The following is a 15,272-nucleotide window of genomic DNA, read 5'->3' on the forward strand; positions in this document are numbered from 1 at the left end:
GATGTGCTTTGAACTTTTAAAGATATTTCCTTGTTGATTGTTTAAAATATTTGTGTGTACCATAGAATGATAACATTGTTAAGGTTGCAAATCACAATACAGCATTTTTACAGTTTGTTTATCACCATTCATTTTTGGATTACTATGTCATGCTACAACACCTTCCTTCTACCATAATCATACACAAATGATACACAAATTTGAAAGACAGTTATTAGGTACCGTTAGACATGTGGGAATTATGTTTGTTTTCAGAGTTCCATCACTGTTTCATCAAACATCATCAAACCCCTGGCTGTAATTTCACTTCCAACACAAGTAATATGACTCATCACATGAGTCAGTGAAAATTCCAACTTTGTTCTCAGGCATATAAGAGAAACAAAAACTTTCAGTTCCGTGATATGTTTGTTATCTTATGAATATAATCTGGAATCACGGACATGAAACTAAATACTTCCTTGTCAATCCTGTGTAGATGATCAGTTTATATTTTTAGCTCCACTCAAAATAGTGCACTTACTGAAAGAAAAGGTGTCCAAAAACTACTATAAAAATTTCAAAAGAAATCTGCTATGGAAGGACAGCCACATGTAGTGTCTGTACTGCATTGTAACATATGAAATCCAGGCTTGAGAGAAAATTCACATTGAGTCTTGATTGAGTCAGAATGGATGGCTGTCTTGATAGCAAGTTACATTTACTCAATAACAGTTCAAGAGCCTCTACATTGACATAATCACCATAAACCAGAATGAAATCATCATCAGATTCTGTATTGTTGATGCTGGGAATGACAAACCTTTTCCAAGTGGAACAGAAAGTTTAATCATACAATCTGAGAGTTCAGTCAGAATAGCGCCCTCATATAGTAAGCAATCAGACAGGCCTGTGCTTATAGATCCACATACGCCATGTGTGCTTTCCACAATCAATATACATGTACATGTAGATGCTGTGAGAACACTTGACTGTCTTTCAGCCAGAAGGAAATGTAGTTACCCAGTATACAAAATGTGCACACCTGTGTAATACACTCATTTACATTATCATGTCTATTGGTTATGATTTGATTTACGCAATACAATTACAGTCCAAGGCTGGAGGATCTTTGACATAGTGTGGAAAAAATACAGAACATCACAGAGCTTTTATGAAACAGTAAAGTTGTGAAAATTACTTTCTCAGTGGTCCCCTTACAAGAAGGGAAAGAAAGGAGACAGTAACACAATGCACACTGTACACCAAATACAAAATTGATATAAGAGAAAAGTATTCACAGAGTGTTCTATCAAATCACAGAAATAACTCATTTTCCTGTATTTTAGGAGTGAAATAATGCTGTGAATGTCATTTGTTACTTTGATACACAGAGCAATCCACAGTTGCAGAGCCACCAGCAACCAGCCCTGTTGAAATCACTGCCAAGAGACCTGCTAAGAAGAGCAGAGCCAAGCACAAACCAGCAGATGAGGTCAGCACTGGCAGTGGCAGTGGCCTTGAGGAGCTCGTCAGCCCTTCTGCCGAGTTCAGCTTTAGAGAAAGCGAGATGAGTTCTGGTCTCCTAGCAACCCCTCCAGATGATAGCATGTTGTCACAACACAGAGGGAACGGTACAGATGATTCTAGTCTTGGCCAGCAAGCAACAGCATCTCAGGTGTATGGATCAACTCAGTTGGATGCAGAAAACCGTAGAGTTGTCAGCAATTATGATGATAAAGGGCAAAAGAAGGAAGTTGAAAACCTTTGCAAAGAGGGCGCTTCTGACGATTCATCCAAGATGGCAGATGAAACAGAGGAGGCACTTTCTGGTGCACAGGACACAAAGATTAGTTCTGAGGCTGATATGACAAGAACACAGTCACATGATACAGAAGAAAGCAGTGAAAATGGCGTAGACTCTGAAATTCAATCAGAAACAGCCAGATTTGATCTGTCGCTGTCTCCAAAGATGAGGGTGAGTCCACGGCTAAGTGATGCCGTGGCTGAAGTCACAGTGGCAGCAAATGTGGAAGATGCCGCTGAAGTGTCACAGGGATATGTTGAATCCATGGACAACAATGCAGGGGAAGACATTGAAACCGGAGTTGCTGCCGGAGAGGACGATGACATGTTGAGTTTCATGGGAAATAGCTTGATCGCCAGGAGTGGATGGTCGTCAGAGTTTGAGAAACAGCGGACGCCAGAGACACCTGATAGAGAGGTAGTATCACCTGTCAGAGAAAGAGGTGAGACATTAAAACATTAAACTGATCACTGGCAAATTTCTGGTGTTTTGACTTATCATGCTTTTCACCAGAAGAGGAACTGTGTTGGTGCTATATTGTTGTTACTTCATTGTCAATAAAATGGCAAAATATCCACTCTGCTACCGTATGGCTACAATTCAATACAGTTGCCTTACATGTAACTGCTGTAGCATTCTAACCGTAGGGTCGGCGTAGATTTCTGTGTCATCCGTACTGCATCACCAGACACAAGTAAATGTACCTGTACTTTCTGCACAGCCTCAGTTGATAGAGTACTTTTAAGTATATTGGTGCAGCATAAAACAGTTTGTTACCACGGCTGCATTGCCTGCTGGTGTTCACTATTAGTGCAAGATGCGAGGTATAATGATATTCAAATATGCAGATTGCATTAATGAGCATTGTTTCGGTATTAAAATTCTATGCTAATGACCCTTAATCAATGTGGACTATTCATGTACCTCGAATCTTGCATTGTATAGATAGAGTACTTTTAAGTATATTGGTGCAGCATAAAACAGTTTGTTACCACGGCTACATTGCCTGCTGGTGTTCACTAAAAAGACAACACTGTAGGATTTGCATATCAAGCACTGTGTATTATATGTATTACATGTTTTTACCGTGGGGGCACTTCTATATATCATAAATGGTACATTCTTAGACCGAGGCTACCATATCACCATCACATAATATGAACAGAGAACTTCTCATTAATATTAGATATCATGATGTTGTATTGGCTCAAACTGAATCAAATTTCTTTTTTATACTGCAATATGCCCTTCAAATTGCAGCGCATAATAATGAACCAAAACTACCAGTTCGGTATCAAATCTTGATGATACTTATTGCAGGATAGATATTTAGAGTGAAATTTTTACAGTTCTTTTTGATCCACCACTTGTTAGGACTCATTTTAACCCTTTCACCCCCAGTTCCCTGTATACAGGTCCAACTTTACCATAGAAAACAATAGATATGGACAAACCATGGTGGTGAAAGGGTTAAAGCTCTAAGAGTAAGAAAATTTTCAACATCTTAGTTTTTCGAAAATGAAATATATTTATTTTCCTGTGCCTCTTTTGGCTCAACAGGTGACAGCTTTGGCACTCTGCTGCAGAACTATGCTCCCAACAATAGAACAGCGCCCTCATCGATGATACCTGATCTGCTGAAGCAGGTGCCTGACCAGGACAGAGGCCCAGCCAAGGATCAGGTCTGTCTATCTTTGTGAGAAATATCAATAGCTTTTGTGCTTTGAACACATTTCATGTATTGAGTTGTGCCTTTATGTCAAAAGTTCTAATAGTATACATTTAGACTGAAAGAACCATCGGTTGAGGGCGCTCTCTATGCTCCCCCTCTGGTATAGAGAGCGCCCTCTAATGATGGATCTTCCAGTCTAAGTTGTATTCTGACTAGAAAATGTTTGCAGTGTTGGTATACAGTATGCAAATTGGATATAACATTAACACATTGCAAACCCTTGCCTGTCATATTTAATCATGATTAACTTCATCACTCACCCACCAACTAACAAACAGCATGGTGGCAGAAATTTTTGGTCCATTCAGAACATACAAATTATCCAAAAATATCGATCATTGAAATTGATCCATAAAACATAATGACATAAGTAACATGTATATAAGGTGTTAAGGTTTTGACCACCCAATAGATTTGAACCCACTCCATATGCGACACTTCAATCAGTAGAGAAGCTTTTGATGAAATGTACACCACTGTCACAGGAGACTCCATCATAACGAAGCATACTGTATGTACCGGTATATTTCCGCCGCTAATCACAATGAGGTGCCTTTATCTCATAAAATTTTCGTATAGGTCCACAGTTTTTTTTGCAAAACATGATATATACCAATGAAGAGACATTCTTTAACAGTATTTTGTAAAAAAGTACTAGTACCCTGTATTTAAATTATTGATCCGTTTTTGGTTAATATTCAAGAGACTTGTAAATCATTACACTTTCAGCAGCATTATAAGCATAGTAAGAGCGCCCCCACTCTTTGGAGTGTGCATATGTTGCAATCAGAGTCCCTCCCCTGTGGTGAAATGAACCCTTCCGCTATGCATTCCTCACCTATCCTAACGGCTTACACAAACACACCCATGGACGCTCAGTTTTTGCTGTTTTATTGAAGCTGAAAATTAAGTGAACCATCTATGCCCCTTCTTGCAAAACAACCATGCTGTAATCGGGCTTTTCACATGTGAGCAAAACACTGCATAAAATATAGTTCAATAACCAACGCTAGAACCGATGATTCATAATATTCCTTCTTACTACATGTATCTATTTTTTAAGTATCCTGGGACGGAAACCCAACAGACGACTCTTCAGTTGTATTCTAGTCTTATTGAGGACTCAAAAACTTCATAAACCTTCGACAAATACCTTACTGGAGTTTCTTAATAACCTAGCCAGTGTTACAATATGATTGAGCTGACTACTGAAAAGCAAGGCTTACAAGTGTACATTTGTAAAACATAGCATAGCAAATGATACATGTGTGCATCAAGCTGATTCCATACCAAATTTTGGGTCCGAAAATGTATGTTGAATCACAATCTGCTTTTAAACCATTTCACCAAAAAAATCATTTAGTTAGTTAGTGTTTCCAAAGCCATGTGAACTTTGGGCAACTAAAACAAGTGTGTTACAAATCTTGTGATTCACAATCTGTAAGGGGAACCTGTATTAAGCATTTGAAGTCAGAGAATGATACTGCAGATATCGTAAAAGTAACGCTGACACAGGCAAATTTTCATCAATTTTCAACATACACAATTTATATCAGACTTTGTAGCTGTCACAACTAAATCTTTGGATACTTATTTCAGTTTTGCAGCAAAAGTTAAGAATATTTTAATTCATTTAATATACAAGGATAAAAAAACTTATACTAGCTGCATTGATAATGTCAGTGTAAATTGGATGCGAGTTCTTATTCTGGACAACAAGGGAAACAAAAATCAGCTATTATAACTGTAGGTGTATTTCAAAGGAAAAGGAAGAAGGAAGGACATTTTTGTGGAAATATTCAATGAAGACTGTTATAAATAAGTTATTCCCTTTCTTCTCAGATTATATAACATTGTGAACTAGCAGAGAGTTCAGTACTCTAGTTTTAAATACAGCGAGAGCCAGTGTAGGTGAACAGCTAGTGTAGGTGCTCCCAGCCTCCATCAAAGTACACACAAATTTGCTCAGCTTGAGAAACGTCACAAAGGTTTTTACTTCGAGTGGCCAGGAGTGAAAGAAAACACTGAATGTGTTTTCATGTTGTCATTTTTACAGCCAAGGGCTGACACAGCAGAAGATAGCAATTCTGTGACAGAAAATGATTTTGAAGTAGTTCCATTGGCCCAGTCAATGACAGCAATATCCAATGACCCTGTAAGTTTAGAACGGTTACTTTCTAGAAGTGTTGATACGTTTTGAAGTATTACATCTGAAATCACCAAACCTGCAAAAGTGAAATTTTTGTAAAGAAAGATTAGCGTTCAAAATACAATCCCAAAAATTATCTCTATCTGTTTTACAGGCAGGGGAAAATATGAACTTTGAGAAAATAATAAAATGTAATCATTTTTTCGTTTGAAAAGAGATAAGTCAGCTGGAAATTTAGTTAGGAATATGTTGTTCTCTACAGCTTTGAAAAAGACAGGGCTGGCCAAATTATGTAATAATACAAAATTTGCATTATTCTTTCATTGTGAAATGCATTCTTTTTGTATAGTTATTAATATATGAATGGGTTGCTTAATAAAAAGAGAGGGGGTGGTTTACCCCTCAATATCCACTTGTTGAGAACCCTGGAGGGACGTCAACCCCAATGGTCTTGCAGGTCAGGCCACTCACTTCAGATTCCGTTTTGATGCATTGTCCATTGAAATGTCCTAGCAGTCTCACTAATGAGTGCTGATATTTTGAAAGTCAAAAGTGCCCTTATTATGTTGGCAGCTGTGTTAATGGTTGGCTTGTAAATTTTTGTCAATGTCATTGACTGAAAACAGTCATTTAAAAAAAAATCCACCAGAATGGGATAATCTTCTATTATTAACCTTTTTCCGATTTTGCAGGTTTGGTAGTCAGATCAGTGATACCACTTTATTATTTTTGTTGTTTTATTGTAGCTTTGTGTTGGATTCTGATTTCCACATCATGTTTTTAAACTATGTGAGAACAGTAGCTCTTTTTATTCAGACACAGTAGAACCTAAAAGTATGTAGAAGCCATTGTTGCTATTACATAGGTGATATATATATATATATATATATATATATATATATATATATATATATATATATATATATATATATATATATATATATATATATATATAGATAGATAGATAGTTAGATAGATAGATAGATAGATAGATAGATAGATACACATAGATATAGTGTTAGCTTATTGAGTATAACAAGCCATGAAAATTATGTTCAAATACAACGTCATTTGATAATAATCAGTACTGCTTTGTTTATTTTATGTGAAAAAGTTTAACCATGATCAGCTCTAGTTGGAAAAAGTTTGCTATAAATTGATGGAATGTTTATCCACAAATGAGAACAGTTCATTTTGTGAAATTGCTGTGCCTTCTTTACAAAGGAACTCCAGTGAACAGCCTCGTCTAGTTTGTTGCCGAAAAAATACAATACCACAACAAGAAGATCTTAGTTCAAGCCTGCAAAGTACATGTATAATGACGATGAACACAATGTATAGCAAAAGCACCATATTAAATTACATGTATTGTCTTTGACATCCACCCACTGTAATATAATCTGTTAATGCCTGCACACATTCTGTAAAGTAATGGTGTTCACCTCCTGTTATTCAATGTTAATATTTTGACATTTTAATTTACAAATTGTTACTCATCGATAAAAGTAATAATTTTGCTGGTCAAAATGAATGGGAAAACCATACTCATGTCAAGTCATGTCATAATTTCCTATTCTTACATCAGGAAAGATTTACACAGCGGAGTGTTTGTGTAATATTGCATGCAAGAAATTTCCAAAGCAGAGGCTTGAACTCGTTTGGATTGGGTGCTTTATTGTAAATCTCCTTTATATAATTCTCTCACAGCTGCTTGCTCACTGTACAGGTTTAGATCCCTGCATTATACTGTTGAGCTGTCTTTAGACTTCTTGCCAAGCAAGGCTGACAGGCATTGTGTAACAAAATTTGCCCAAGCTGCGATACTTCTCAAAACTTGACCACAGCAAGCCAGAAAAAGTGGGCTGCATTTCACAGCAAGTGAGGGGCCATGTGAAATTCTATTGCACTGCAAGAAACAGTCAAAATTACCAAATACACACAGTTTGTACATTGAAATTGCAATATGATTGCTGGTACTATGTAATATTTTCTGTGATTTATTGAATTTAGAGATGGCTATAACATTTACAGTGTACTTGAACAATTATTGTTTGTACATGTACGTATGCAAAATATAATTTTGACCATTTGAAAATTCAATATTTTAAAGTTAGACAGCAAAGAGGCAGGAATGTTTGATTTTATAAAGTAATAAAATACGCATATGTCATGTATGCTGGGAAACATTTGAATTTGATTTCGATATGTTATCGATAGATTTTCTGGTCCTTCAAATTCTATGTCGACAAACTTAGTGGTGCATGGATATATTAACCCTTTGATCGCCAAAGTCAATTTTTGTCACTGTTAAAAAATATACACTAGTTTATTTTTTCCAAACATTTTCCAAAATTTTGGTAAAAAACTGTAGCCAATGAAATGTGATGTCCATTTGGTGCAAAATTATCAAAAAATTACAGAAAAATTCATAAATATTTGTAAAATGTTGCAATAAAATTTTGGCGGGAAAAGTTACAGCACTCCAACGGTTAACACACCACTAACACCCATGAAACCACCTCTGTAGATTTTTACTCCACATAGTAACACATTGACAGTGCTTACCTGCACAGTAGAGTCACAGTGATTGTGCCACATAGATACACAAAAATATGCAACGTAGAGATCATTGATCATTACCTGAACGAGGTACAGGTACAAGTCTGTATGTGACTTTACACATACATGTATACTGCACATGAACATCTGTGAAAATGAACACAGTTTCAAAGAGTACAGATAAAGCTCTCATAAAACCTCCCCACTGCCTTCGCTCCTACCTGTACACTGTCCCCACCCCCACCTTACACACACAAAGTCACACAGTATATTGTCTATTGCTTATGCTATGTATTTTGCCTTTGCTCGATACCTTCTAGATGTAAACACAGTTTCCATCATATATTTCAGAATTACACAGCCAGAATTAGTGCTTTCCTATTAATAACCAACAATACTTCGTGAAGAGTGAATTTCTAAATTTTATTGGGCAGTTTACCGGCATGTGTTTAAAGCCAATACAAGTCAAACAAAGATATTGTCCTAGTTACTTATGGCATTCACAATTGTTGACCAAATGTCTGCTTTGTTTTGTTTTGTTTCGTTTTGTGTGTTTATTTTTTCCAAACATACAGAGAACACATGCCTTGTTGACGATACTGACAGAACTATCCACAGAGAAGGGATTAGATTCACAGAATTATCAATGCAAAGGATGTTCCAGACCAATCGGCATAAGTGAGTGTTCAATGTCAATAAAAGTTTGAGTCTTTCAATTTCAAGGCATTTACATGACAACCTTAAACAATACCTTTGGACCAAATCATAGTGGTTAAAGTTTAATGATAATTTGACAAAGATTTGTGTCATTTTCAATTTATTGATAGTTTATGGAAAGGCCAAGGTTTGTAGCTATGATGCCTGTTACTACTGCTATGAGTGTCACGTTGATGATGAGGCTGTCATTCCGTCACGAATCATCCACAACTGGGATTTCAGCAAACATAAAGGTTGGTATGAGAGATAGCTTATCCATTGTGAAGTTTATCATTTTCCTAGGCAGTATCATGGAACATGCAAGGAACAAAAATGCCAAAACATTTCTTGGTTGATACTTCACAATTTTAGACATAAATAGCTACGCACGTGACTTGTGTATTACTTTTTCATGTGTTATGTTGTATATTTGTGTAGAACGTGAGGTGTTGAAGTACGCCCTCTAGTGGTCACTTCATTTTCTGTCTGAGCGCTTCCAGGTAGTCAGTTGTCAGCTGTGCTATTGTAACTGTTAACAGCGGTTTAGTAGCTACAATTCCAAGGCTCTATAAATAAAAAAGTAAAATGTGTTTTACATATTGATACTATGTGATAAAAGTGAAATGTGCTTTATTTGTAGTTTTTTCTGTGATATGATCATCAACAATAGGTAAAAGTTGAAACTCCAGAAGCTTGTGCATACAAATACATTGACAGCATTTAATTTGAGATGCATGTCAGGTCAAATATTATTCACATTATAGCTTTGAATAACAGTGAACTGAGCTTCTGTAATTCGTACTTCACTATACCTGACATAGAAAACGATACCAATCAAAAGCTACTGACACCAGGCACTTAGATGTACCGGTAATACTCGTTTTATTTTCATCAATCCACAGTGGCCAAGTTGACCAAGCTGTTTCTGCAGCAGGTAGAAGATGAACCATTGATAAATTTGAAACAGTGCAATCCTAGTATTTATAATTACATTAACGAACTTAATGATATCAAGGTAAGAATGGTGTGCAGTCGTACTCTGTCTTCACAATATGTACTTTTCACATTTCCACCATCAGATTGCCTATATGTACAGATTTCTTTTTTTTCTCAGGCTGTTTATGTCTTTTCATCTTCATCATATATCTCAATTGCCTGTAACTTTTGAATTTTTCACAATTTTTTGTCTAATTAGCAAAATAGAGTTTCTCATTGTACCCAAAATCAAAAATAGTCCCCGTTAACCCTTTGAGTGCTGCAATTTTTCCCACTAAAATTTTAGTGCAACATTTTAACAATTTTTATGAATTTTTCTGCAATTTTGTGGATAATTTTAGACCAAGTGGACATCACATTTCGTTGGCTACAGATTTTTATCAAAATTATGGCAAAAATCTTTAAAAATTTGACTCGGGTACATTTCATAAAGGCAACAAAAGTTGACTTTGGCGCTCAAAGGGTTAAACTTGTCAACTTAATTTGCATGTTTGTGATGCCCAATATTATTGTTAATAACTGAATTCTAGTCTAGAATAGTAAAATTCATTTTCAACAATATACTTATAAATCGTACAGCAACCACATGTGTATGAAATTGGTTTAACCTCACTGTTTCCAATAGTTGAGTCCCATCCAATGTACTGTGAAATAGGGTTGTTAAATTGTTTTTGAAAGTGGTGTGCGACAGCTTCACACCGGTACAAGCTCAAACCAAAAACACATTCACACACCACTAAGTATGGTGCATTGTTGTCAGAAATAAGAGACAGTTCATGAACTACATCATGTAGCTCTGCATTTGCCGTTACTTTTGTTGTAGTTTCCATTAATTTTTTTTTCTGTTTGCAAAAAACTTCTTGTTCTATGCCCAAATCATGCCATGATGCTTTTTATGACTTGTTAACAAAGTGAGTATGGTGTGTGATTTCAATATGTAATTTTGTGAGTCTGAACCAGAATTTATATGTCAAGAATAATATCACATTGTGTTCACTGTCTGTGCATGACTAATACTTTGTCTTCAATATATCGTAGAAAGGAGAATGAAAATTGTTTTTATGCAACAAAAATGGAAAGTATTATCACAGAAATTGCAGTCATTATCCCTTTAAGATATGTCACTCACTATAAACTGTCTTGACTTTACTCCACAGCAACTGAGGGTACAACTCAACTACCTGAAGGCGTATTTATTTACATGCAAGCAGTCTGTGGCGGAAGAAATGAGACGTAGGATATGGCCCAGGGAATACATGCTGGATAATGTCAATGTCTACTCCATTGCTGTAAGTTTACCAACAGATATTATATATTATAGCCCAAACATAGGACTATGTGCCCGAGGGTAGGTGGCCATTTGCCCAATGTATGCAAGGCAAATTGTCTTATGCCACGAAGGTACAAAATCCCTTGTTTGGCTGTGATTCTTTTATTAAATGCCTCTCTTACATAGTTTTCACTCCAAAATTGATTGGGTTTACATACAAATGACAATCATATGCTCTATTGCCATGATAGATAAAAATCTGTTGAAAAAAAAATTATGGCTGATATTCTGCATTCCATGTTCAAATTTTGACAGGATCTGAAACAGGTGCAGTCAGGACAGCAAGCTCAAAACCTAAAGAAGATTATCAACTTTGCAGCGAAGCATATCAAAGGATGTAGTCTCTGCAGTCAAAAAGGATTCATCTGCGAAATCTGTGATAATCCTAAGGTTATTTATCCCTTTGACCTGGAGTTGACTGTCAGGGTAAGTATGCTGCCATCTAGTGGCAAAAACTGGAAATACCTAACTTTTATTTATCTTTTGTAATTTGACAACACAAGAAATTTTCATGAGTATGAAAATTTTCAAGTGTGTAAAAACTTGTTATATTTCATTTATTTAGTATTGCACAAATGGAATGCATGTGAACTTGCAAATTTTTTCTGAGGAAACAAATTGGATTATGTTTTTGAAAATAGTAGCTGATTCGATTCTGACCGAACAACCTCCACACTGAGGCAGAATGCACCTATAGGACAGATATCCATATGCAAATTTTACAATGTTTTGCTGGTGTGTTTTTTTTTCCAGTGTGAAAAGTGCCATACTGTTTTCCACAAGGCATGCAAGACTGACACAAAGGCTTGCCCAAAATGTAACAGAAGAAAACTTCGACAAGTGGATAGCGGTCAGCAGTCACAGGAAGTTGATTTTGCATCACCATGGCATGGAGTGTCATAACAAGTGCTCCATTTTGGATATTGCATGATGGGAATGGGAACTGCAGCCATTTTGGAACTATCGTGATGATATTAATGTTCAGGGTATGAGGTAGTCCGCTACAAGAAGCAGATATGATGGACAACTTGTGAAATACAATGAAATGCCTTGAATTTTTCTTGAAATTCAGAATTTGTTATCACCTAGTCATGTGCAAACTGACAAATGTTTCACTGAAATGGCAGCACTGCACACAGAATGCGTCTCTGCATGAGCTGGTGTAGAGATCTTCAGTAATCTCCTATTGTTAGTCATTACATGTAAGCTGGTTACAGTATGTACAAGTCAGTCAAGTCCAATGGGTGTGCAGTCACTGTTTTTTTAATTAGGAAGTGTCGCAATGTTTTGACATAAAACTCAATATTATCACGGGAATGTATGCAACTACTGTGTATGTATGTGGAATCTGTGTTTTTTTCAGTCAGTTACTTATATGCATGTACTCTCTAGTGTGATATGTAAGATATCTCATGGCTATGATAAATGAATTCAATGTCTGGCTGTATTGAAACTCCGGTAAGTCAATTCATTTTAGAAATATCTCTTTGTGTAGAATGTGTATGTTGACCTGACTTTGTACATTCTGATTGAATTTGAGCAGAACTTTCACTTTTGTAATGATTATTTTTAGGATAAACGTTTCGTAAGAACTCTTGTCATTGAAACCCTACCAGTCGTATCAACTGTCAGCTTTATTTATTTTTTGCTTGACAACACGCACAGGAAAAATGATAAAGAAAGTGTTTAGGGGGTCACTGTCCACAAATCACAAACAAACAAACAAATCGCAATGTTTCTTGTTTCATATCTCAGAGACAGAATAAAATGTGCTTAATATTCACCTTGCAATTTTTGTGTTCAATGTTCAGGTGCTTTTTCAAGTTTGCTAACAGAGGCAACACATGATAAAGACTCAATCTAGAGGTTGAAGTTTACATTTTTTAATATGATAATTATGTTACTTGTATTTACATTTTGAAGAGTACTAATGCAATGTGGCAAAGTGGTTCAATACTTTTGGTCTGTTTTAAAAAGTGGATTGTTCCCATGATGAAATTATTGCGCATGGAGGTGCAACCAGCTCTGCCAAGGGCTTTTCTCTAAAGATGTCTTCCATACAGCTTTTTTCCAACTTTTTCCCACACTCAATGTGACCCACAATTCTGAGAAATATGTAATGAAGCCTACCTCTGTATATTTCTTGAATTGCATGATGCATATTTCATACCCATTTTGCAAGTTTTCACCCCCATGGTAGCCAGCATACAAAAGTCGTTCAAACTTAATTTAATCAAGTGACTAGAGGTAATGGATTTTGTACCAATGTTTTCAGTTATTCCAAAGTTGATTTCAAAATATAATAATAGGCTAGGTGCAACAAAGCCTGACAACTCAACGTCCTTAGCAAGTTTTCTTGGAAAGGTAAATATTCATGATAAAAGTCGGATATAGCAGATTTTCCACCATCATCATTGGGCATCATATCAACATAACATTTGACAAGTAAAGCTAACAAAAAATCTACAAGGGAATGTTCTACAGTACAGACTGGCCCATCGAGCGCCCTCAGCGTGCAAAATTATCAATGCCCTTGTTTGTAAGTTCTGCACCAAATTATAGGTTTGTTATCGAACAAACAGTTGAGCACACAAATGAGATTGAGTGAGCAAATAGTAAGATTATTTCCACCATCTGTGAGTTTTTTGTGCTATTTTCAATTATTTGATGTTATGGTGCTACAATTCTGTTCAAGTGTAGTCACTACATACCCACATTGTTTTTGGTTCAGAAGAGAATATTACAACGGCATTAATTGTCAATGGTAGTATCCCGGTCTTTAATTATAGCTACATTTCAGTCACAACAGTCATGCATCTTTTGAGGTTTCAAATATTTCTTTAACACAGTGTGTAGCCAGGGGGTTGTCCTGAATTTTAATTGCTAAACATCGTTGCTACAGAAAAAATAAGTTGTAAATGTTTTCAAATATTTTGGTTGCAGTCAGTTACCAGAGGTAATAAAACAGACAAAAACATTTCATCGACTCTTGTGTTTCATTCCAGTAGCAAAATCCCCGTGGCATATTGTATCGTGCTTTAATTCATTTTTTGCAAAAAGATATTTTTACATTTTCGAGGGAAATTTCCAGTTGCCCAGTGCTGTGAGGAAGCATTTTCTCAACACCCACAATGCACTTCTCTTTCCTTATCTATGGTAATTTACATGTGAATCCGTAATAAATGGTGTCATACCCAATCATTGTCTCTCTGTCCTTTCTTTAAAAGGAGTAATCCAGGTATATAAACTCACTGTCAGCATTTATTCAACAACTAGTGCTCAGAGGAGTATCTTACCCAGCTCACCCCCAATTCCCAGTAAACAGGTCCACACTCACAAATGATAACAATTAGTATGGGCCAAACCATGGCAGTTAAAGGGTTAACTTCATGAAGATCCGTGGAAACTTCAGTTTTCTGGGGTTATAATGAACACAGCGCAGAGTTGCGCATGCTGTCATGAATGTAGAATTTTAAAGTATTACCAAGATATTTGAGTAAAGGTTGGAATTGTACACTTTTCTACATAAAAGAGATTGTACTAGATGGTGAAACTGTGGCTTGTGGTGATCACTAGTGACTTCAAACTGCTTTCAATATATTTTTGCTAGGTGAAGGAATTAGGACTATTTGAGCATTTGAAAGCATTCCTTTGATTGCAGCGGAAGGATTTCTTCAAATGCAGCTAAAGTATAAAACTGTAGATTAGTGCCTGGACCCAGCAATGATCCAGTTTGGCATAGAAGGAATAACTTTGTCTAGACATCTTAACTTCATGATGTATAGTCTTCACACTCTTTAATTCAAAAGCAGACTTTTGTTGTCGTACAGGAGTGATCATTGGAAAGTGGCTTATACATGTAAATATTTAGGTACAGCTAAATACCCACCTATATAAACATACATACATACATACATACATATACACACATACATGCATACATAGGGCCTACATACATACATACATACATACATACATACATACACACATAAACATACGCACAAACATTTATTTTTTCGGTAAA

At 36.0% G+C, this 15,272-nt stretch overlaps 1 protein-coding gene across 7 annotated transcripts in view; it reads left to right on the plus strand.

Annotated features, from left to right (window-relative positions):
• LOC139137399 (pleckstrin homology domain-containing family M member 1-like) overlaps positions 1–14,225 on the plus strand; it is a 30,605-nt gene extending 16,380 nt beyond the window's left edge. For 4 of the 7 annotated variants that reach the window (XM_070705456.1, XM_070705458.1, XM_070705454.1 and 1 more), the window contains 9 exons: positions 1,374–2,228; positions 3,347–3,468; positions 5,575–5,673; positions 8,802–8,904; positions 9,054–9,176; positions 9,825–9,937; positions 11,076–11,207; positions 11,504–11,674; positions 12,002–14,225. In XM_070705456.1, the coding sequence (XP_070561557.1) occupies positions 1,374–2,228; positions 3,347–3,468; positions 5,575–5,673; positions 8,802–8,904; positions 9,054–9,176; positions 9,825–9,937; positions 11,076–11,207; positions 11,504–11,674; positions 12,002–12,151 (1,868 nt within the window). In that variant the 3' untranslated portion in view covers positions 12,152–14,225. The remainder of the gene's footprint in view (positions 1–1,373; positions 2,229–3,346; positions 3,469–5,574; positions 5,674–8,801; positions 8,905–9,053; positions 9,177–9,824; positions 9,938–11,075; positions 11,208–11,503; positions 11,675–12,001) is intronic. The other 3 variants (XM_070705460.1, XM_070705461.1, XM_070705459.1) reach the window with 1 other exon arrangement.
• The last annotated feature ends 1,047 nt before the right edge of the window (positions 14,226–15,272 follow it).

This window comes from Ptychodera flava, chromosome 7, assembly GCF_041260155.1.
Source record: "Ptychodera flava strain L36383 chromosome 7, AS_Pfla_20210202, whole genome shotgun sequence".
Classification (NCBI taxonomy): Eukaryota; Metazoa; Hemichordata; class Enteropneusta; family Ptychoderidae; genus Ptychodera; species Ptychodera flava.